This window comes from Alosa pseudoharengus, unplaced genomic scaffold, assembly GCF_046254945.1.
Source record: "Alosa pseudoharengus isolate Yale_2024_CS ecotype anadromous, Long Island Sound unplaced genomic scaffold, YU_APseudo_1.1 YU_APseudo_1.1_scf_4, whole genome shotgun sequence".
NCBI lineage: Eukaryota > Metazoa > Chordata > Actinopteri > Clupeiformes > Clupeidae > Alosa > Alosa pseudoharengus.
In genome coordinates, this window is record NW_027468774.1 from 44377176 (window position 1) to 44401384 (window position 24209).

The window sequence follows — 24209 nt, forward strand, 5'->3', positions numbered from 1 at the left end:
TCCCTCTTCATCCTTTTAAATCTTTTGATTAACTTTATCTCGCAATGGACCTCATGTTCAACTCAAATAATTCACAACGTAAATTGAGTTCATATTTAATTTTTTATTGAAGACAAGGCAGTGTGGAAGTCTGTTTCCGCCACTTCGGGGGGGAAATCAGATTTTCAAATAGGCCTAAGTCTGAATTTTGAGATACCAAGTCAAAAAAATGAGAGAAAATGTTTTGACTCTTCTCAAACCATCACAAAAATCATCAAAAAAAAGAAAATCTGATTTCCCATCTTAAAATGTCAACTTTTGACTTAGTATCTCAAAAGTTTTACTTATCAACTCAATATTTTGATTACAAGTAACCCAAAGTGTTCACTTAATATCTCAAAATTTTGATAAGAGTTTGTGGCCCTTTTTCTCCTCTAGTGGCTGAAACGAGCTTCCATAAGTGGCAAATATAGAATGATTTAGAAAAAACTAAAGCATTCATTTGCACACATTCATAAGGTATCATGAATAAAGCATATCTAAAAAGCATTGTACATTTTCTACTAAGCATTTCATTGATATCTTTATGCTGGTAACATCAGTCACAAACAGGTGCTACTTCCAAGTGATTTGAATAGGCAGACTTTGGCAGCATCATTTCAGGTGTAATGCAAACTTTTACTTTACTTTTTGTAAATGTCTGAAATCAATAAGATATCTTTAATACTAAGGTTAATAAATAAATAATTCCATATAGACACTCAAGAGCAATCATTCCATACAATCATTCCATACAAAAAAACAACCAAACAAAAACATAGTTATGGTACCTTTTGAAGATAAATGTTTTGTTAAATATTAAAAGCACATTGTGCTGTTTTCTTTCTGTACCTTTGCATTTCTAGGTGATGTGAAAACATACACCAAAACTTTAACTATTGCTTCAGAAAAGCATAGTCATGGATGTGCTTCTTCATCTGGAGCAGTGTAAGTACAATTCTGCATTATTAGGGAAATTCATCTCACATAAAAACTAACATTTTCAGTAAGGTTTGACCTAAATGATAGGCTACTAAAAGCAAATATCATTAATTGCTAACTATGATATGTATACCCAGGTGATTGCAGTTTTACATAAATACAAACATTCATATCTACTCAGTTCCCAAAAGTGTAACCTGTCTTGTAAACTTCACAAAGCACAGTTTTCTTATCATAATAAAGCATTAATTGACTACATGTCATGTAAAGCAATAGCTTAATGAAATGGTTAGGATCCTCAAAGTATTACCGGTATACGTTTGTCTATTTCTATAAAAATCTTTGGAAGATCTATTCCTTCAGTCTTCAGTGTCAGAGTTAGCTTGCGGATAGAGTGCAAGGGACTGGATGCATGTGAAAGGTGTAATAAATGTCATATGCCACACAGAGGAGGGCAGATGTGCACTGCTCACAGCAGCTTTCTTTAGAACTCATGTCTGTGATACATGTCGGGATCGTAGTATTTGGTGACGACCATCCTGTTAGCAAACTTGCGCCCAGTCAATGCTTGCATGGCCTTCTGACATTCCACTGCAGAAGCGTATTCCACAAATATCTGGAATGAAGAGAAGAAACACATGATTACATGAACTTTTTCAAGATATTTTGAGTGTGTGTGTGTGTGTGTATAAGAGAGGGAATCTACTTAAAAGCAAACAACAAAAACAACAACAAACAAAAATAACATTCTCTGGAACAAAATTCCTGGGTGGGCAGAAGATGAAGAAGAAGGTTCCAGAATATGCCACGTCGGCGGCTGACCTTTCCACAGCCCGGGACCTCCACTCCATCGACGGGGCGCGGGATCTCGATGGAGCGCACGGTGCCATATTTGCAGCACTCCTCCCGGATGTCCTCCAGGATCTCGTCGTAGTCCTCGTCGTCCACCAGCTCCTCGGGCATGACCATATTAAGCAGACACAACACCTCCGTGGGTAGGCCTGAGTTATGCAGCTTCTGTAAGCCCGGCACCTGCAGCATCACCGGTGTCTCGATAATGGCCGTCTGGAGACAAGCCAGAGAAGAAGGGAGACAAGGAACAATACAGGGTAAAGGAAATCAGAAAAAAACAAACTGACTAACGTTTTTTGTTTTAACACATTTGTTTTAAGAGTGTATTTTAAGAGTGTATAGTGAAAAAGACAAGATCATGAAAAAATAATTGGTAAGTTGGTAATCATGGTAAGTGCAGTGGAGTAGGGGACATACTGGATTAGAGTTCTTGGCCCCCACGCTTGCCCTCTGGACAATCAGCTTTTTGTCGCCCAGCTGCATACCGTTGAGACCAGCCACCGCCTGTGAGCGCAACCCACAGAATCACTGGACCTCACCATGACATTAACCTCAAAGGTCAACTTCAGGAACAGGCCCGTAAAAAAATGGAAGTGTAAACTTGTTTGCCTGTGGTGCTTGCCATACTTACCTGATCGGTGGCGCTGATATCGACGTATTCACAGAAAGCGTAACCTTTGGACAGTGATGTGGCACTGTCTTTGACAAGGTTGAAAGCTTTGAGAGGACCGAATGATGTCAAGAGCTCCTTAACCTGCACAGGTAAGAGCAGGGGAGAGCTCGTTAGAACGGGGGATGCCAGCGCAGGCCGAATGTCTGCATGCTATGCTGTCTGTTTCAAATCTATGAGAAGGTAAATCAAGAAGTGAGATGGCTTTGGAGCTGTGCAGAAGGTGGTATGGCAAAAAAACAAATACTGTGCTCTGTGCTGTACTGCTTCAAGGATGAGTTCAGTAGGTGTTAACTTGCGAGCCCCTTAAGGAAAAAGTGCATGAAGATTTGGTTTGAATTAATTCCCTGACAAATGTACCATCATCTTCATATGACCAAATAAAACTGAAAGATGAAATTGCTTTGGGGTCCAAACTTTGCTTACATGGAAAAAAACAAAAAACATATTGTCCATGTTGATAGCAAGTTAGCAGTAATAGTAACAGTAAATTAATTCACAGTACAAATTGAAGAACATACACATCACTTTGCATATGAAATCTTGGCAGAATTACTGTTTTCCCACCAACCAAGGTTAAAATCCTGGCTGATATACTGTACATGGGAAGCATTATTTTCATTGTCAGCAGTTGCTGATCAAGACCAACTCTAAGACCCCAATTCAGACAGAGCAGAAGCCTCTAGGTATCATATCAGGGTCATAATGCATGAGCGTTTAGGGAAGCAATATCTTACCTGTCTCAATCAGTAAAGGAAGAGAACCTAGAGTTTAAACCTCAACGTTACGGTTACCAAAAAAGACGGCCCTTAAACCCTGATGGTCTCTCCTAACCATCCAAATCGCCTGCTCACCCAACTCTTCTGCTACCTAACCCAATAACCAGTCACCCTTCACCCAGTCCCCCCCCCCCCCCCCAACCCCAAACTAAGCTCATTTTGGGTCGCTATCGCGCTCCAAGAAAGAAATGGGAAAGGAAAGCAGCCAGGGAAGGGGACCTGCTGGCTTTAGAGGTGTATCCGTGTGAAAAACGGAATGTCTTACTTGCCTTGTGTTACATGTTGGCATGGCAGCAGTAGGTCAGTACTACTGAACAAATTAAGAGCGGAGACTTAGAACGATCTTACAGGCCCCTAGCTGGGGACAGAGTGGGGGAACAAAAATGAAAGAGCTGTGAGTATCAAAGCAGTAGCAGTGACTGCAAGAGACAAACAAAGGAGAAGGAAAATGATCACACACCAGGGTAACATTGACGTCCATTTTCTTTTCTTGTCACTAACTCTGACTGTTTTAAACATGACGTCTCCAATCACAGGATTACATGTGAACTGCAGACAACATGACAATCCCCCATCCATTTCATGAGAGTTAGGTTAATATGAAGTACAGTGCGTTTTTAGTTTAGGTCTGACCAATTACACATATTAATTTAATAAAGGTGTTTCTCAAAGGTATATGACAAAGCTATTTACTTAACCTACCCAAATTAATTCAGTCAACTACAATTCTGGATTGGAAATGGAACATTTGTTAAAAATGAACACATATAATCAATATAGTGGTATCCTTCTATATCCAAAAAAACATTACCCAAAAGCAACCTTAAAAATATGTCATGCTCAATGTACTTATATTGTCCATGCTACATAAAGCTAGCATAAGATGGGAATGTTAAAGTTATATATAACTTTTTCATGTTTATTAAAACTGTGTAAATTAACGTGTTAAGAAGTTAAACTACAAGAGTAATACAACCATCCATGCTGTGAAAATACTTTGTAAGTGATTAACAGAACCATGCCAATGAAATATCATGTGATGGTGAATGCTACTGATCTTTCCATTTTTGGCTTTGAAGCTCAGTCTTTCAATGACTTTGTCAATTCTTTCACAGCAACCATCGTGACAAGCTGCTTGATGCTACTTAATTTAGCGCTTAGTGCTACTTAAATTAGCGCTAAAATAGCTTCCAAAAGCTTCCCTAAATCAAGCTCTGTAAGCTGGCATTATTAGTAGGTTATTGAGATATGTTGTTGAGTTGTTTATGTCAATAAAGATCTATATGATATGGGAGGGTGGGGGGGGTGGAGATACTGATTGGCTAAATCCATAGGCGTCAGAAGTGCAAGTAAACCAAAAGTAAGCCTGCTTTCAGAAATGTTCTTCGCAAAAACACATTGATATTATTAATATAAACAAGTGTTAACAATGTATTAGTTCATATTAACACAATGGGAAATATATGTATATCTTAATGCTATTTAAGCTAAAATAAGTGCATGGGCATGTCAAAATCAGTAGCTTGGTGACAGAGAAGGCTTGTATGTACCTGATCATCATTAAGATAGTTGGGTAGGCCTCCAATGAAGAGTTTATGTGGTGAGTCTGGAACCACTGTGGATACAACGCCTGGGGGGGTGGGGGGGGGGTTGGTAAAGTAATATTTAAATCAAAAAAGGTCATTCTAAAGAGGATATGATGCAATGGAATTATCAGCTGCAAAGAACATTAACGTGCAAGTGACTATATTGTGTGGAGGTTGAAAAAAACATTTTGGGAAATTAGATTAGACTGTACCAAAGCGACTGAGAATAACTGGAAGCTACTTTGATTATGGAGCTGTGATGTAGCTCAATGTTTCTCAAAGTGTGGTCCGGGGACCATTGGTGGTCCGCAAGCTATCCCAAGTGGTCTGCGAGCAGACATGGTAAAATATAATATAGATTTGTTTGCAATGTTGAACCAACTTGTATGTAAATCCAAACAGTTCAGCAACATGCCTATGTAAACTACGCCAGTTTAAATCATATGAATTCTCTGACACAATAAGCAAGGTGAGTAGGCCTATTGTGTAATATACTGTGAAAGTAGGTCTACTACTTTTTTTTTTTTAGCTAGGTGGTCTGCGAGGTTTTTTTTATTGGTTAAGTGGTCCAATAACACGTTTGAGTCTGAACACGATTGAGAAACACTGATGTAGCTCATCACCAATCACTGCATTAAGCATGACATAGCTCATAGCTCTGAAGATGGCACAAAATTCAGTCACGCTAATATCATTTGCGATGTGCAAAGCCCTGATTGAAAGGGATCCTGCTGATCTGACAGCTAAAGCCTAAAAGCTGGCTTCAGAACTGCAGAGCTAACCTGGAACATGAAAAGCTGGCTGCTCTGCAATCCCTGGAAGGGGGCGGTAATCATGTGGTCGTCTGATCTTTAGACACTGGCCCTGGAAGGGGATTCCATCGAATGCCATGGCCTGGGTTGTTTCGTCTACAGAGCGGAACTGTTTTAGGGACAAAAACATTAAATTAAGTCCATACGTTGAATAATAATGGAATTTCCTTAGCATTTATGTTACATAAGCCATCAAATCAGATATATAGAGACTAAGGCTAGGCTTACTTCTAAAAATGCAAAATTCTTGTCTTGGTTGATTTGCACGGCAAGCACGGGGCTACTAGGGGCTTGGGAGAGGCCGGCCAGACGCATCTGGGCATTAAAAAACTCTGCCATGGACTCCTGAAAACACAAATGAAGACCAGGGGCATTGTCTCGACAGTTAAGGGCCATTCACACCAGGAACTATAACTATAACAACAACTATATTCATACGATAAAAGCATCCACACTGACCAACGATAAGAAAATACTCTCTTTGTGTTGATGAAAGTGTTGGAATTTTTTTTATGGATTCTGATTGGCTGTCAGCTTTTTATTGTTCTCAAAATTGGTCTGAAAGTGATCCCCAGCTATATCGTTCTTCATGTTGTTATAGTTATAGTTTAGTTGTGGACGTTGTCATTAATATTAGCTAAAACAATATTTTTGTTGTTATAGTTTATCATTCTTGGTGTGAACGACCCTTTAGCCTGGAAACAGCCAACACTCTGGAGTCCCCTCACAGTGCTTATAGCACAAAACAATCCATACATTTTTTTTTATTTTTACTGTGAGTAGGGCTTTTTTTCTCTAGAGAGGATGACTAATCCTCCGGGCTTACCTCAGTCACACCAAAAGGAATATTGCCAACATAGAGGCGTCGGGCTTGTCTGGTCATCTGACTGCCCACAACGGGCGCTTGTGTGGGTGTGACAGACACTCCGCTTGTGCTGGAGGTTGCCAGCAACGCTATTGTGGGGATCTGGCCGGCAGCTGAAGGTGAAAAAAGTATGTTTAAGGTCACTTAGCTGAAAGAATACAAAAATGCATGGCACCCTGACATTCTGTGCCCCCCCTTCCCCATTTCTCAATTTTGCTTAAGGGGCACCTTCCAATGCTCTTTACAGTGATGTGTGCTCTCACTTTAATTCCAAGGCAGCCTCCATAGAGTGAAGACATCACTATATTTACAGTGATGGCCAAAAGTATTGGCACCCATGCTAAAGTTGACTGAAAAGAGGAATATAAAATCATCTTTTGGAAATTGATCTTAATGCCTTACGTGAAAAATGAGGAAATATCTAACCTTTAAGGACACCAATTTTCTTAGTGAATGAATAATGTATCATAAATAAATGTTCTTCCTTAAAATACAGGGGTCATAAGTATTCCCACCCCTATGTTAAATTCCCATAGAGACAGGCAGATTTTTATTTTTAAAGGCCAGTTATTTCATGGATCCAGAATCTGAATCCAGAATCCAGAAGCTCAATGAGCATCAAACCAGCTAATAGGCTAACTGAAATAACACCCATGCCAATCTCTAGGTATGGTGAAGGGTATGTGATGATGTGGGGCTATTTTAATTCCAAAGGCCAAGGTAACTTTATCAGGATGCACAGTATTCTGGATCCATGAAATAACTGGCCTTTAAAAATACAAATCTGCCTGTCTCTATGGGAGTCATAGGGGTGGGAACACTTATGACCCCTGTATTTTAAGGAAGAACATTTATTTATTTATGATACATTATTCATTCACTAAGAAAATTGGTGTCCTTAAAGGTTAGATATTTCCTCATTTTTCACTTAAGGCATTAAGATCAATTTCCAAAAGATGATTTTATATTCCTCTTTTCAGTCAACTTTAGCATGGGTGCCAATACTTTTGGCCATCACTGTATGTGATTATGTGATAATTATCCAATTACAACTGCTTAAGTTAACAAATTAGTTTTAAAATGTGTCTGAGGATACCATGGGACAACATGGTTCCATTAAAAAGTTAGCAGAAACAGAGTCACCTTGCATGGCCTTATACTGCATGGGAGTGATGTGTTCAAAGCCAGGAGGAGGCATATCCCAGTACTTGTATGTCTTTTTCTTCCTTGTTCTCCGTGGAGAATAACTATAAAAACAGCAACACTTGAAATAACAATGCATGCTGACCTGACAAATACAGAGAAAGCTAAGGAGGAAAGGTTAATCTATTACACAAGTACTTATGGAGTGGGCAGCAACACCTACCTGCGCTTTTTATGATCCCTGGAATTACTCCTCCTGTCGCGGCTCTTGCGGTCCCTGCTGCGACTGCGCTTATCCCGATTGCGACTGCCCCGGTCTTTGCTCCAGCTTCGGTGCTTGTCGCTGCGGCTGGGTGAACTGCTTCGGCTCCTTCTCTTGTGCCGTTCCCTTTCTCTCTCTAAAAGGTCACACAAGAGAGGAAGAAGTCGTCTTTATTTTAAAAGCCCATGAAATTATGAACGAGAAGAATTCTGGTTACGGTTAGAATATAATTCTCAACATTACATGCTGATAAATTGATAACTTGTTTCATGTAATGTCTTTGCATTCGCATTTTGTGGACAGACTAGCTGTAATTATGTGATAGTATACTGGGGGCTTAGCGAGAGGACTACGAACTTCCAACATTAAAAGATGGCATAACTAGGATGGGCTACGACAACGTATGGTAGCCTATATTTGACATTTCTAAAGTTGGCTAACTTATCCAACCGATAACTCATAAGTTGTAATGTTAACATCAACTTCATTCATAAAATGGCATTGGGCTATACCAAGGTACACTATAGGTGTCGCTGATTTACTAGTCAATATAGGACACAATAATATATGGAGCTGTCATATGACATGTAGCCTACATCCACTATGTATCCGACTGGCAGGTCAGTCTCGGGTAGGATGCTGGTATGAACTATGGTTAGCACAGATTAGCTTGCTTATCCGCAGCAGTAGGCTACAGCAAGTTTACAAATTAGCTGGCTAAATTAGCGGCAAGTGTTTGGGTTTATGAAGATCACGTTATGCTATCGATGAGGTTAGTTAGCCACCGCTGCAGACAGAACAGCAGAAAAGAGTTACTTTTAACCAAACAAAATTTACCCATAGCTGATCGTCAATCCATTGGAAATCATATTAGGTTCAGTTAGCTGATAACGATACCTTACGTCATTTTACGAACCAACTAACAAACGCTAGCTAGCTTTGTAGTCAGCAGCTACTGGGGTCAAATAATAAATTCGCCCATAAACACCGACGAATATAAATGTACATGATGGGATAATTACATTTAAATAACAAAATCACCTTGCCGATTTTCGCTTAGTTGTTTCTCAAACTCCTCAAAATCCGACATTTTCCCACACGAGTGCAGAACTAGGTTTGGAGTGCGAGTCAGCCTCGAGAGGTCCAGCTCAATTTTCCAGGTAACAGAAAACCCTTGTTTGCAAGCTAAGCTAAATAGATTTCGCCAAGGCTGGGATTCACTGGTGCAAATAAAGTTGGGATCAAGAGAGCAAGGTAATGTTAAGGCAACATTTGCGTATAATTGTAAATTGAGTGAACGAATTTCATGATGTTGCTACGGGCTTTCCAATGTATGAAAAAAGCGCGCATGCTCAAGGAGAGCTCTGCAAAACAGCTGATTTGTAGCTTCGTCTCCTCAAATTGTAATTTGATGGGTAGAGATATATCATATCATGTTTTCATTTATGAAAATAAAAGTAGCCTTGAATTCTTTCGATTAAGCCAAGATATCACTTAGGCTATTTCCAAAAACACAATTAAATGGCCACATTTCTTAGTTGTTTATCAGTTCTCATTCATTAGGCCTAATTTGACTTGTGCCACTGGACACTCATCAGTTTAGGTTAGGCTAGCCCTGTCTATATCATCTGCAGATTATACTGAAGGAAGAAGGACAAGACATAGGAAATATACCTATGTCTTTAACCAAATGTCTAAAAACAAACAAAAGAATTATGTGTGTGTGTGTGTGTGTGTGTGTGTGTGTAGGCCTACTTTTACTATTCAGTTTCTTGGATAGGGTAGCATACACAATAATTAGGCCTACACTTTGTTTATAGATATTTGTTCTACCAGTCTTTTTTCCTGTTTCAAAGTATGCCAAATGCCATGTTTGCGATTATCCATCACAGCATCCCGTCACACTGCGTACACAAGAACATAGAGAACTATGCTGCATTCAAAAAACACTGGCCTCTCAAAAACCATGCCTTAAGAAATGTGACACCCGGTGTCCACCAACCCCCTTCTCTGCTTCAGCCTTGCCATGTGCACAACATACATGGAACATGACTGAGTCAGCTGTGTGCTATTAAAAGACCCCCAGTCCCACAGCACTGCCCTGTGGGTCTATTGCTGTCTGGAAAATGGGCAGCTAGGGAGAGATTACGAGAAATACATTTAAGTTTCAAGGGTCCAGAACAGCTATCATAATGGAGGATGTTCTTTTGGTAAGTATTAATGATCAGATATCTTACTATGTTAGGCCTATACATTATTATTATTAACAGAGTTTACATTTGGATCAACATTTTAGGTTAATGGTTACCCTCTGATGTTTGTTGTTAATAGATGTATTAGGTTGTGGTCAATTTTGGGTATCTACTCTTCCCTTTAATGTAGCTTTTTATGTTAAAATAATGTATTGTACTACATGTTGTTCATTTCACTGTAATAAAGAGGGAATGTTTTTTTTTGGTCGGAGGGGATGGATTGGACCACTGTGCTGCTTGTGCCGGCGGTGGTCGTGGTAACAGCTGGGATCTTTTACCTGTACAGCACGGTGCTCAGGATAATGTCCAAAACCACGGTGCGGAACAAAGTCGTGGTCATTACAGACGCCTTGTCTGGACTAGGAAATGGTAATGGCTCTCAGAAAGTGTGACTGTCATTTTCGCTTGACCATGTTTTGAGCACAGCCACCAGCGACTTCAAGGCAGCGCTGCCTTGCCTAACCCTAACCCTAGCACCTTCCAGGCAGTGTTGCCTTGAAGTCGACGGTGGGGCCCCAAAAGACCATATATTGTAATTTTCCTACTGTGGATACATTGAGATACTGGACTGGGGTCAGTCAGTCACCCTTCACATTCAGACTCACTGTTTTGCAGAGTGTGCCAAGGTCTTTCACAAGGGAGGTGCCAGGTTGGTCCTCTGTGGGAAAAGCTGGGAGAAGCTAGATACTCTCGCTGAGCAGCTGGCTAATGACTGTGATCCCACTGTGGTGAGTCTGGAGCCACCCTATATATTTAAAACACATAGCAGAATTAAACTGTTTTTCTCACCTTTGTTCAAATATATGAATTTACATTGGGTTTTATTGGGTCTGAGAGAGATGAACTGACTAAATGAAACATACTGTTGAAATGTCTGACCTGCTCTTATTTAATGAATAAATGACAAAATGGCAGATGAATTACTGGATGGCTAGAACAGTCTAGAATCTCCTAACTAGTTTTGTCATTACCTGTTCCACCAATCTGTAGACTTTCCCTCCCAAACTGGTACTGCTAGATTTCAGTGACATGGAGGAACTACCTGATGTGATATCCGAGGTGTTGGAATGCTACGGTTGCCTGGACGTTCTCATCATCAACGGCAGCATGAAGGTGAAAGCTCCTGTGCAGGATCTGTCTTTGGAGATGGATAAGGCCATCATGGACATTAACTACTTTGGACCCATTACTCTGGCCAAAGGTAATATAGCATCTGATCAGTTTACACAGCTCGCTTTTGTAGCCTTAGGCCCAGTTTGATGGTAGGCAGTGACTCTCTACAGCAGGCTTGTGCAAAATTCCAGAATTGAATTGAAACTGGCTCTTAAATTCCAATTCAATTCTTGAATTTCACTTGCATTTCAATTGAGGTAGCAAACAGGAAGCAGAATTGCAATTCGAATTGTGCACAACCCTGCTGTACAGTGAGTGGACATGGGTAGTATTCACCATGCAATAATTTCTTTATTGGTTAAAGTCTTTGGAGCCACAAAAAGCAATTATGGTACCCATTTTTTCACACAAAAAGGCACAAATTACCTGTATTACCTGACAGTTAGCTGTCCTGTAAATTGCTGTAAATATTGCATTAACCAATGTCAAATTTCATATGAAACCGAGACAACGATGATTAAAAGTTCATGACAAAACAGTATGGATGCATTTTCTGTTTCATTGTGTAGGTATTTTACCATCCATGATCTCCAGGAGGAGCGGACACATTTTGCTAATCAACAGCATCCAGGGGAAGCTGGCACTGCCATTCCGCACCACATGTAAGAAAACGTTAGGAGCAGATGTGACATATCACATCCATTTCAGGTCATCCATGTCCTGTCATTTAGAAACAGTACCCACTTGAGATTTGTATGTCTAAGTATGATATCTATGTGCAGGTAATGTTATGCATGACTTGAAATGGAAAGGCACAGACCAGACACTATCACAATCAAGGGACTGTCTCTAAAATCTGATATTTGCATTTCGGTAACTAGATTAATACTTAATAACTGATGCATGGCATGCGGAGGAAAACTTGAGTGGATGGTGAATTATTGGTGACGTAATTGAGTCTTTCCTGATCTGCAGACGCTGCTTCCAAGCATGCTGTGCAGGGTTTCTTTGACTGTCTGCGTGCCGAGGTTCAGGAGTATGGCATCTCTGTGAGCACCATCAGCCACACCTTCATCAGCTCTCCACCCCCAACAGAAGAGACCCCTGTCCCAGCAGAAGAGACCCCCGTCCCAACAGAGGAGACCCCCGCCCCGGCAGAGGAGACCCCCGCCCCAGTATCTTCCAGAAAAGGTATACCGACAAGTCTAGAGTCCGATTTGTGAGTCATTTTTGTAGCCCTGCAGCTTTGATTGATAGTCATATTCCTAGAGGATGCTAGAAAGATGATGTGTTTGTTTGACTGTATATTAGGCTGTTTGGAAAAATGTCCAAACAGCCTAATACTCTAACCCACGCACGCAGGTGGCAGTAAGAAATTGGGAGGAAGAGGATGAACAGTACTGGGAAATGCATGAAGTTAAAATGTCACTGTTAAGTTGCTTTGCGTCTTTCTTTTTCTGTTTCGTTGTAGCCTTTTCCCTTGGCATTGCCCCTGAGCATATGGCCGCCGAGATTGTGAAAACGTTGAGCACCAAGAAGAAAGAAGTTGTCCTGGCCCGCTCCATTTCGAAAGCAGTGATCTACGCCCGTGCATTCTTTCCAAACGTAGTCTTCTCAGTAATGGCCGCAGGAGTGCAGAACAGTGCTACCGCTTTGGACCAGGATTTATAACATGGGCACAACAGAAGTCACATGAGCCATATGATAAATGACCAGGGCTGTAATGGAGGCCAAACGCAAGTAAATGCAGTTTATCCAACTCTGAATTTTCAGAAAGAGTTTCCACCTATCAAAAGAGTTTATTCACCAATTGCAACCTATAACCTTCAAAAATCACACTGTATTATCCACATTCACAATATGTAGGCCTACTCTCATCAACACTCTAGGAACCATTTAATACCACTGATATTGTTATGAACATTGGAGTTGGACAATAACCTCCACCATCATCAAACATGTTCTGAATGCCTTGATCTGATCTGATACAGCATATGGTGCAGTCCACCTTACCGTGATCACAGAATTCATAGTGTTCCCACCTCTTATTTTACCACTACACTCCTGTAAATGACAGATTGCACAGTGCTTGGACTTACATCAGCTCCAAGGGCAGCATGTTAACTGACTTTCTTAAGATGTATGATGAAAAGTCAAGAGAGGTTCTAGTATTGTGAGTTGATGACATGTTATTGAGAGGTTTGGATCATAGACATTGCATAGGTATTGTGGTGTTGACATGATTAAAAAAATGGTAGGCCTATTACTGATATTGATACTGATATTACTGTAATAATGACAATGGCGCAGAAAATAAACGTCTTTGTCTAAAATGTAAGACTTCTGTTTTGAGCTTTTCAGTAGGCCTACAACCTCATCATTCCAGTACTGCGCCACCCTAGACTGTAGGCTATATGGTCTATGGCGCCACCTAATGATGACCTGGCAGTGGCACTTTTCTTTCATGTGGATCGTCGTACGGTTGCCGTCGGTCTGGGTGACTTGACACAACGAAATGTCTTTTCTGTGGAAGCGTGTTTGTAAATACAATCCAGTTTTAACGGGTTTAATAAGGACGGGCAGAATGTGGAACAGTGTTAGCGTCGCCGAGAAAATCCCAACAGTGAAACACGACAGAGCTGCACAGTGTTTTACTGTAAGCTTGAACACAGCTGGTAAGAGTAAAAGCGATTGCCTCGTTGGCTGAGGCACAATCTGGGCGATAGCACCAAATATAGTCCGTGGCCTAAATGCATAGGCCTCCCTGGAATCTAGCGTAGGCTACACGCGAGGATATAGCCTACGCGTTTTCAAAGTAATAAACCCACTGTGAGTTCAAAAAAAAAAGAAATAAATGTCGTGTATTCCAATCAGGCACTCATGACAACGCCACCCTGCGGTACAATTTAACCGGCGACGGAGAAGTAAATCTAATGTCAACCAATGTTCCTGACTCATTCCGGGGCCAAGGTATTGCAGCACACCTTGCTAAGGTAAAGCTGGCCTGGTGACAGTGATATTCAGTTTCAGGAGGCTTCAATAGGTCCACAAGCGTGTTGGGTTTTCAGAAACAAACCGATTTTTTCTGTCATTTTGCAGGCCGCCATGGACTTTGTTGTGGAAGAAAAGTTGAAGGCTCACATTTCTTGTTGGTACATAAAAAAATATGTGGAGGAGAACCCTGATTTGGGGTACAATAATCACATAGTCGATTAATTGTTGCCAATTACGTATTACATGTTGCCCTACGTAGGCTCCAGTCTAGGCTGTCCAGCTAGCTATTTCCCCGATCATTATCTCTAATGAAGTTTTTTGTTGTCTGTAGGTTTGAAATGTCTAAAAGCTGCAATCATATTATAGGCTTAAAAATAGTTGGACTATGTAATTTTAAACTTAATTGGTGTCCTCATGTGGTTTGCTTTTTACTCCTGCAGAGTGATGCAGAGGCACACCAGAGCACCTCTTAATTCCGTGATCCTATCACATCAGACCCATCCCAGTAGGTATCACAGAGATGGTGTTCATATTCAGTCAGCTGTCAAGGACCTCTTGGCCATGATTGGATGCAGGATATGCATTAATTCCACATTAAAGCCCAGACCAGTTTGATCCCTTCTGTTGGTGACATGCTACAGGGATTATGCCAATACATATTTGCTGGAGAGATCTAAACACGTGTAAGGACATCCCCAAATAATTTCATCATCTGAATGAAAGGGGAAATCTTTGAATAGGAAAGATCTCTGGCCTTCTACACAGACTACGGTTTCTTCCCAAAACACAGTATGTCTTGACAACAGGCCAATTCAAATCAATAAGCAGATCAATTTCATTTCCAGGGCTAAGAAATCTAATTCAGAGAGACATAGCGGCTGAACTAACCTTAATAAAGCAATAGGCTTTTTTGCCTCAGCCCAGTGTCATTTCAAAAGCAAAAAACAAAATGGTGCTTTTTTTTTTCTCATCAAAACTATAGTGATTCCTTATTATGAAGGTCCAAGCCACATATTAGATATTGATTTATCATACCTCGGCTTGAGTATGGTCTATTTGTGTGAGGTGAGAATCCAATAATCTCAACCTTGAATTTGGTCTTTGCTCTCTGCATCTCTCTGGCTTCCTTGTTGCCGTGACCGTGAAAACTAATGTCCATTAAAGTGAGGGAGGGGGGGGGGAGAGAGAGAGAGATAGTCATGTAAATGGTATCCCACTAAGAAAACTCAGATTTATGTCTATGTGGGGGATGATAGCCTTGGAGAACCTAGACAAACACTTGGCAAATTTGAATTCGCTCTGCAGGTCTGTCTAGCCAAGAGGCCATTCACTCCCATTTCTAGTGTTCCTGAAACCTGGCATTTTGATCGGCGTCCATTGGTGATGCCCCTTGGAAATGGCAGGTGAATGAACCTTGTCCAGACCCAGTCCAGATCTCAATGTCAACTGAGATGAGCTAACCAGGCTGGGATGATGACTGTGTTAGGGCCCATCTTGCGTCTGTGTCCTATGCACGCCCGGGTGACGAGAATTGAGTCATCAACGCGGCATGCGGGGGTGTCATGTGCCTCCCAACATATGTGACTACGTAAATGTGCACGGAGGAGTATGTCACTTCCTTTAGGCACCAGGGGCCGTATTCACAAAGAATTTTAAGGCTAAAAGTAGCTCCTAAGTGGCGAATTTAGGAGCAACTCCTAAAAATAATGGGCGTGTCACTCCTAACTTTAGGACTCCTAATTTTTTTCACTAAAAGTAATTCACGAAGCATTTTAGACCTAAAAGTAGCACCTAAGTCTGGGACAGCTTAAAAGAAGTCGAGAGGACTCCTAACTCACTAAGACCTATTCACAAACAGCTTTTTGTGGCATTTCACGTTGCGTATGTTTTGAAATGGGTATGCGGCAACAGGAGCTTTGAATCGCGAGAGAACAATTTTGCATTGTAGGCATAAAAGGGATGCTATAACGCCACCAACAACAACCAAAACTACTCATTGTCAACATGTAAATTAAATGTAACGTTTCATTGTGAATCAAATTAAAATGTTCTCCTCTTTGCAAACGTAGGCATATGGTGACAGATTAATTTAATAATGTTGCAAAGATACTGCATCAATCCGCCTATGTTTCATTAGGCTACTAGGCTATTTGTTTTGCCTTACTCTTTATTCATTTAGGCTAGGCCTTTTTATTCAGTTATTCATCATCTTCCGTCCTTCGCACTACTTGTGTAGCGCACGCATTCTCAGACCTGTCACCTGTCACTCATCATCGTAAGGGAGGTGTTTGGAATCATTCCTGCGTTACAATCATCAGCCAATCAAGGTGGTCACTTCAGTCAAGCTCGTGCATGAGTAATGACTTCATCCATAGCAACGAAGACTCACTCTTAGTTTAGGAGTTGTCATTTTTTCCTTACTAAGAGTAGGTCTGAAAGGCTTTGTGAATAACTTAAGAGAAAACTCCTAGCTAAAATCTTTTAGTGCGATTTAGGAGTACTCCTAGTGGTAAGATAAAAGGCTTTGTGAATACGGCCCCAGTAATACTTTGTTTCAGGACTAATTAAAATGAGAGGTATGGAGAGGAGTGGTGGGGGCTGACGTTAGCAGAGCAGCTCCATATTGGCCCAGTCTCACAATGACTACCTTTAATCAACAATTCTGTACATACATGGGTGGGCCATGTACTGTCTACACAGAGTTTTATTTCTAATGGTGTTCACTATTAAGGTTTCAGTAGCCTATAAAATGCAGTATCCCATTTCCTACAATAGTTAGTCATATTTCTGATATGTTTCTGGATTTGTGTGATAAATCAGTAATTGTGTTCTACATTGTGGAATAGAGATATTAGATAATGGATTTATTACAGCATTAAAAAGTAAAGAGCTGGCGGATATTATGATAAAATGACCCGACATTGGCCCATATTTTCTCATCTAGACTGGCACTTAGTAAAGCGGTTTTAACTGGACTCAGGGATGGGCAGAAATACATCAAAATGTATTTTAAAATAAAATACCCTAATTTTAAATCAGTTCCTTCCTTTTTATTATATGTACAAATTCATGAACACATAGGGTAATATGTTTTCTTTTTTTAAGAATAATGTCTAATAGTAGGCTACTATTTTCCATGTTTTTGCATGTCATTATGTATTGCAATAGAGGGTTGAATAAATCACAACTAATAACTATCATATCATAAACACAAATGTATGCATTGGTATAGAAAAAAAGTCCAAATATTGTGGCCAAAGCTTAGCAAATATTCAAAAACTTGGGGATGTGCAACATTTACATGTCTGGTTTGCTTTCTGAGTATGCCTTTGTGTGGCTATGTTACCATGGCTCCATGTGATCATGTTAACAATATTCAACCAAAATAACTGCACTGTTGATTAAGCTATGACACTTTTTAACTAGATAAGTCAGTTTTTGCTCCTTTCCTTCTCTCTCTTTAGGCCACTCTGAATGCATCAGCATGAAAACATGAGAAATATCAATAAACAAACAAATGTCTTGTTTGTGTGTCGTGCTGAGAGGCTATTCCCCTGCTCAATACAACCAAATCCACCAATACACAGGCAGGGTTGGGTAGTAACGGATTACATGTAATCTGGATTACGTAATCAGATTACAAAAATCAAGTAACTATAATCAGCCCAGATTACAATAAAAAAAATGTGTAATCAGATTACAGTTACATTGTTGGGGATTACCTGATTACATTTTATCATGCAAACAATGAAACTTTTTTATGACAGCCTAGCTATCTTTTAATTTGACAAGCAGTTCATTCGGATGTTAACATTTTTTAGACTTTAAGATATAGTTAAGAACAAATTTATTCATACCCCTGGCAAATATTGATTTTCTCCTTACCAATATGTTTTTTCTTACTTAAAATGACACTTGCACATGCCAAAAGGTTGCAAGACAATGTGGTAAAAACATGGAATAAAAAAAAGTGTTATCATCTTTAACATTTTTATGAAAAATTGCGTTTTCAAAATTATTCATACCCTTTTTAAACAATCACTGGAAACATCTTTATTTACCACCACAGCTCTCAAAATTGTTTATATAATACCCACCAAGCCTCTTCATGTCTCCACAATGATTGTAGACTGCACCTTTTTAGCAGCAATCTTGAGTTTGAGGCAGGAACGATTATTTGCCATCACTTTGGCCTTGTGCTCACTTTTTTGACGGATTGAGGTCCGCTCTAAAATGTTGATATTGTTCTCTGTTAACCATTTCTTGCCTTGTTTGGCTGTATGTTTTGGATCATTGTGTGGTTTAATGTTCAAATGCTGCCTTTTGGGGCAGCCATGGCCTACTGGTTAGGGCTTCAGCCTTTGGGCTTGCTGGTTCGACTAATTCGCGGATTGGGATAAATGCAGAGACTAAATGTCCCTCACGGGATCAAAAGATATATTAACTTACATACTATTGGGGCAGGTCTCTCGGCACACTGCCTGATCTTTTCCTCCTAATCTTAATGTAGCCTCTTGTTTTAGTGTTACCGTTTACTTTGAGAAAGTTACCAGGTCCCCCTGGTTGAAAAACATCCCAAAATAATACATTTCTCAACCCCACAATTGAAATGGACATGGTGTCATTTGGGTTTAATGCTTCCCTTTTTTATGTCAATCTCAGGCCATGTCCCTGGGTCACAAAAATCCAGTGAAAGCTAAATTCTTTGTCCAGGTGTGCCCTTATAAAGGTTAAGCTGAGTTATGCATGTTTGGAGAAGAGTGGAGAAAAATAGAATGAGAATTCTTTCATCAATTCTGTGGTGGTGTCTTTTACTTAATGGGCATATTTATTGAAGTAAGGGACCGTTCGTTATTTATAAACGGGGTCACCGGAGGGATTTTGAGTGCTTCAATCAAAAGTTGCATGACCCTCCCCAGCCTGCAAGAAAATTTTCAACGACCCTCCAGCAGTCTTTTTAAAAAAGACATGACCCTCCCCAGCCAATTGTCGATATCTTCCGCCCACGCTGTAAAGCGCTATGAAAAGACATCGACTTAAGCAATCTTTCTCACTCACTCTCTGCTTTCTGATCTTACACATGACACTTCACCAAGATGGTGGCCATTTCAGTAGATTTACTCACTAACATTGTTGTGGAAACACAATAAGCATGGAAACTAAATGCACACTTCCTGCAACTGCATTAGCCTACTTGAAATAAGTTACTCCTCTAGTAAGTAGGCTATTCACATGAAATAAAACAATAAAACATTGAGACCATTCAACAAAGCACACTGGGTAATAACAAATTCCACACATGAACTTGTTGCTATGGACTCTTCTGCTTCCTCAGTCATTGTATTTGGGAGCTTGCTACACTCCTTCCTTCTCAAATGACTTGAAAAGGCCGTTTGCACAATTTCACAAATAATCACAGGGACCGAAAAATACCTAACATGCCAATTTTTTCCGGGTTTAGGCCTATCATTTTAACTTTTCCCCTCTGTCTTGCCGTTTTAATATTTTCCCGTATAATATTCCATATTACTGTAATACTGTACCATTAGTCCTGCATTCTGGCCTGTCTCTGTGCAGGCCCGTCGCTAGAAGGCAAGACAACGACTGGTTAAAAATAAAATGCAACGACAAACTGTGAGCGCCCCTTTGATAGTCAATGCAGTAAAGTGCAACGACACTGTTACCGGCAATACCGGGATCCCCCTCAAGGGGGCCCCTCTCAGTAGTCGCTGACAGCAGCCAGCCCTCTGCTGCTGCCGCGAAAATATAAAACAGGCAGTCATGATGAAGCGGAGTTATGCGTCCGGAAGCCAGAAGAGAAAGGAAGAGGATGACAATAAAAAACAAGATAGTGGTAAGTGATAAATTACACTGGATAAAATAGCTCTACTTGTATTGTACAAATGGTGTAATGTCGCAGCAGGAAGGCTAGCCTAGCAAAAAATGTTTATGTTAACTACCTGCCTGACGGCCCATGCTGCTTGTAACAAACTAGAACAGTTAGCGCAACTTTTTTTTTCGAACGGACGGAATATGGTTACATACTGTAATATGTTTATTAACAGGATAAGGAAGACGCAGATCTGTTCCAGAATCACTGTTTATCGTATATAATGACATAACATTGCTATAGCTTTGTAATAGGTTTTGATGAAAGTGGCATAGCTTCTCTGCTATACTAACTATTCGACCGTGATAATCTATTTACCAAATGGGGGTTAGGAAAACCACACGATAAATTCCGTGCATCAAAGCAGACTGGAACATTCATGTCTAGTAGTATTCATGCACGCCAGCTGTTTACTGTCTTTAAAGCATCAGGTGCGTCTGTCTAATTCTCAAACAGCAGAATGCTTAAATGCTATGTTAAGCTACAAGTAGGCCTAGGTCAATGTATAACATTAGCTTGGGATGTTTTTACAGTAAGCATTGGTAGTTGTGAAAGCAGCTGCATCCCTTCTAAATATCAAAATATGGAAATGCTAACATCTTTTCTTTCTCCCTCAAGGTGCTTTGCTTACATTTCTCAGCCCTCAGGCTCTTCCTAGATACCTCCACTGATGAAGATGGCCTGAAAGGTTAATCTTATGTGTGTGTGTGTATGTGTGTGTACTTGTATTTATGTTGGATTTTCAAATTGCTATACAACCTGCACTCTTTATAGTTTGAACAATGCATCCTTTTTCTGCATAAGATGGCAGTGTTTTATTTTCTCACTTTGTGAGAACTGAAAAATGTTAATGTGAGTGTGTGTGTGTGTGTTTAAGTATGTTGGATTTAGTTATTGTGCACTTTTTTACATTTATATTGGATTTTATGGTACGGTGGTACCACAGTATATATATATGCAACTGCAGTATTGCACTGTCAAAATTTTGTATTTATGTAAACTGTGGGTGAACTAAAACTGTATGGCTATGCGGTGGTTCCTGTAGGCTTTTCGTGCGGTGGGGGGTGGGCTCCATGTCCATTTTGCTTGGGGCCCCCAAATTCCTTGAAACGGCCCTGTCTCTGTGTTGTCCTGTTTTTACCCCTTGCCCTTCCAGAGAAACGGATGTATTCAAATCATCGTTTTGCTTGCTTGAATGCAAACTCAGAGTGATGTTAACCTACAGTAGGCCTATTTAGGTTAACGACGTGGTTGTCGTGAGAGCACGATTCATTGGCGCTTGCAGTGTTCGGCCGTAGGCTATGTCTACGTGCGCACCTGCCAGGCTAAGAGCCAAAGAAATCCCCCTGTATATTCACTCCAAGTTGGCCTACCATAACTTAACAACTCTACACTGTAGACCATAAACTGGCTATTTATATGACCAATGTATTTGTTCAACTTTATGAAGCAGAATTACGCACTGCTACTTGGAAGTAGCCTAACACATTTTTGTTGGCAGGAGAGAGAATGACAGCGATTAACAAATTGCATTTGTTGCTGGTTACCAATAAATAGGGCCTACTATATATTTTTTGCAAACAACAAAAACAGAAAGAATGGAGACAGCAAAGCTAGAGATGGGCAGGAACAAGGTCAATTGGTAGAAATGCTTGTCAAAACGTTAGGAGCTGGATGTGTGGATGAATGAAGCACAAGTATGCTTTATAAGCATGCACACTGTTTAAAGTTAGGCTAGGCTACACGGTAAACTACAAGTAAACCAAAGTTAAATTTAGCTTTTTTAGGGCTGGATAAAGTTGACCAAATGGATATAGGCTGTTAGGCGTGAATAAAGTAGGCTACTTTGTTGCTCCCTTCCAACGTTAATGGGGACGGATGTTGACATTTTCCGTATTTTGCGTGAGAAACCCGGGAAATTTCATCAAGCCAGTACCTTTTCGGAAATGTTGCCATCTTTGCTGTAGGAGTCTTATTGCTGGGTGTGTTGTAACACGCTCTGGAAATTCACAATTTCGTCGCCGTTTAAAAAAAAAAAACATAGTCCAGTATTTCTTTCGAAATTGAAATGAAGTTGTATGGACTGGACTATGTTTTTTTTTTTTAAACGGCGACGAAATTGTGAATTTCCAGAGCGTGTTACAACACACCCAGCAATAAGACTCCTACAGCAAAGATGGCAACATTTCCGAAAAGGTACTGGCTTGATGAAATTCATTCTGGACTCTCTATTCGACCACATAAAGACCTCGGGATACTTCGGTTTGGCTTTAGGGACACTCTACTCACTACCACGTAAGTGTTATGTTGTTTGGAACTGTAGAAGAGGTATAAAAATAGCGTTTTGTAGCGGCGAAATTGAAATGCCCTGCTCACTTCCAGGCTACGAGTTGTGTGACTGAAAACGGTACAATCGAACTTTCTCAAAACACATCCGAATGACATGATTTTGATGTCAACTCAACGTATGTACCCCCAATCATCCGTAAATCGATCTAAAGTGCATTTTACTCCGGATAATTCCTTTAAATACCCACCAACATACGTTTTTGCAGTACAGATTATTTCTAAAAGATTTGTCTACTACTGGCTGCAGGGTCGGACTGGGAACAAAATTCGGCCCTGGCAATTTTCTTCTGGACCGGCCCACCACTGGACCGAAGACCCCCCCCCCACACACACACACATACACCAGAGCCATAGAAAAAGAGAGTTGCGACACTCTTTGAAGTCGCCGCCACGCGGTCACGTGGTTCACGTACGCTTCAACAGTTCCAAACAGCTCTTTGCGTGTCGTGTTATTTCAATGGGATAGACAGCAGCGAGTGCGTTATTGAACGTGAAACATTTACAACAAACCAAAAACGAGTGTTATTACGTGTTAACATGCTTACATGCTTACACACACACAGTGCTGTCTGCACTTCATATTCTGGTTGCTAATCCATTTTAAAGTGATTTGAGAGGGACAAGATTCAGGGATAGGCTACTAAAGACAGGCTCATCTTCTGTCTGTCTCATATGTTACCCCATGCATTAAACCACTAAATGAAAAATATAGGCTACTGAACATGCATGGAGATCGTCATAGTTGACAGAAATTACGATTTGTGCATGTTGTAGAAACACAACCACAGCCTTTAGGCCTATTTGGTGCAAATCTTCTCCTTTACTTTGGTTATAGTCAGCGATTCACATTAACTGTAGGCTATCACCACAACTATACTAAACTTAAGTTTGTGTGCAGTCATCACATTTTGCAAAATTAGGCTACCTTCGTTACTAACCTACCAGTTGATACGTTTTACGTGCATCGACTCGCGATTGATTGTGCATCTAATGTAACACTCGGTGGAGAGACTTCCACTTTCCAAGTTTCACTTTCACTGTTGTTGTGAGCTAAAAGGCTATATGGGAAATACTTTGAAGTTCCTTTGAGTCCAAACATGAATGGGTTTTCTTTAACCTGTGCTACACTTTTCCACCAAGTTGTGCGAAAATTGTAGGCTACCCGTAGTTTTTTTTATGTTGACAGACAAACCGCACTACAGCCTAGGCCTACATGGTGCAGTAAATGGAAGCTCTTGGTAGCGCGTGCAACTAACGTCTATAAAAACAATATATTTATGGAATAAAACTAGACACCTGATTACTGTTTATGGTTAAACTGCGATGATGTGAACACCAGCCAGCGGAGGGCACTTATATAGCCTAGGCTACCAGCATAGTACTAGGCTATATTTCCCCACAAACCAAGCGGCTGCTTGGACAAATCCACTTGAGGGGTGGGGCTGGGGGGCGCGATCGTAGCACACACTGAACCTGTCATGAAGAGGCCAAAATGATTGACCTGTCACCCCCAATCAAAATGGATGCAACTGCATTTATAGGCTAGGCCAGAGACTTTCTAATGAGGAGACACAGCACTCAAAAAATCCTCCATAGAAATGCATGGGGCTAGTTTGTCACGCCAATATGGCCGTTGTCTACATATATCCCACCCCTTCCTCGGCAAAACGTCGACATGTGAA

The 24209-nt window shown here is 40.5% G+C and overlaps 2 protein-coding genes across 3 annotated transcripts; one reads left to right on the forward strand and one right to left on the reverse strand.

Moving 5' to 3' along the window:
* Positions 1–143: 143 nt before the first annotated feature.
* Positions 144–9239, reverse strand: LOC143102738 (splicing factor U2AF 65 kDa subunit-like). Of its 2 annotated transcripts, none has more exons than XM_076266545.1 (11): positions 8971–9239; positions 7891–8065; positions 7668–7771; positions 6486–6637; positions 5888–6004; positions 5630–5768; positions 4812–4891; positions 2444–2566; positions 2230–2316; positions 1783–2025; positions 144–1576 (listed from the first exon to the last, which is right to left on the reverse strand). In XM_076266545.1, the coding sequence occupies exons 1-11, from the start codon at positions 9017–9019 to the stop codon at positions 1445–1447; spliced, it is 1401 nt and encodes a 466-aa protein (XP_076122660.1). In that variant the 5' UTR covers positions 9020–9239; the 3' UTR covers positions 144–1444. The 2 variants fall into 2 exon arrangements, with proteins under 2 accessions (XP_076122660.1, XP_076122661.1); XM_076266546.1 differs by having other exon boundaries at positions 4785–4891.
* On the forward strand, positions 9062–13540 carry dhrs7ca (dehydrogenase/reductase (SDR family) member 7Ca). The gene is made up of 8 exons (XM_076266544.1): positions 9062–9089; positions 9949–10139; positions 10394–10550; positions 10797–10909; positions 11172–11382; positions 11864–11956; positions 12270–12485; positions 12766–13540. The coding sequence occupies exons 2-8, from the start codon at positions 10122–10124 to the stop codon at positions 12963–12965; spliced, it is 1008 nt and encodes a 335-aa protein (XP_076122659.1). The 5' UTR covers positions 9062–9089; positions 9949–10121; the 3' UTR covers positions 12966–13540.
* Positions 13541–24209: the final 10669 nt, after the last annotated feature.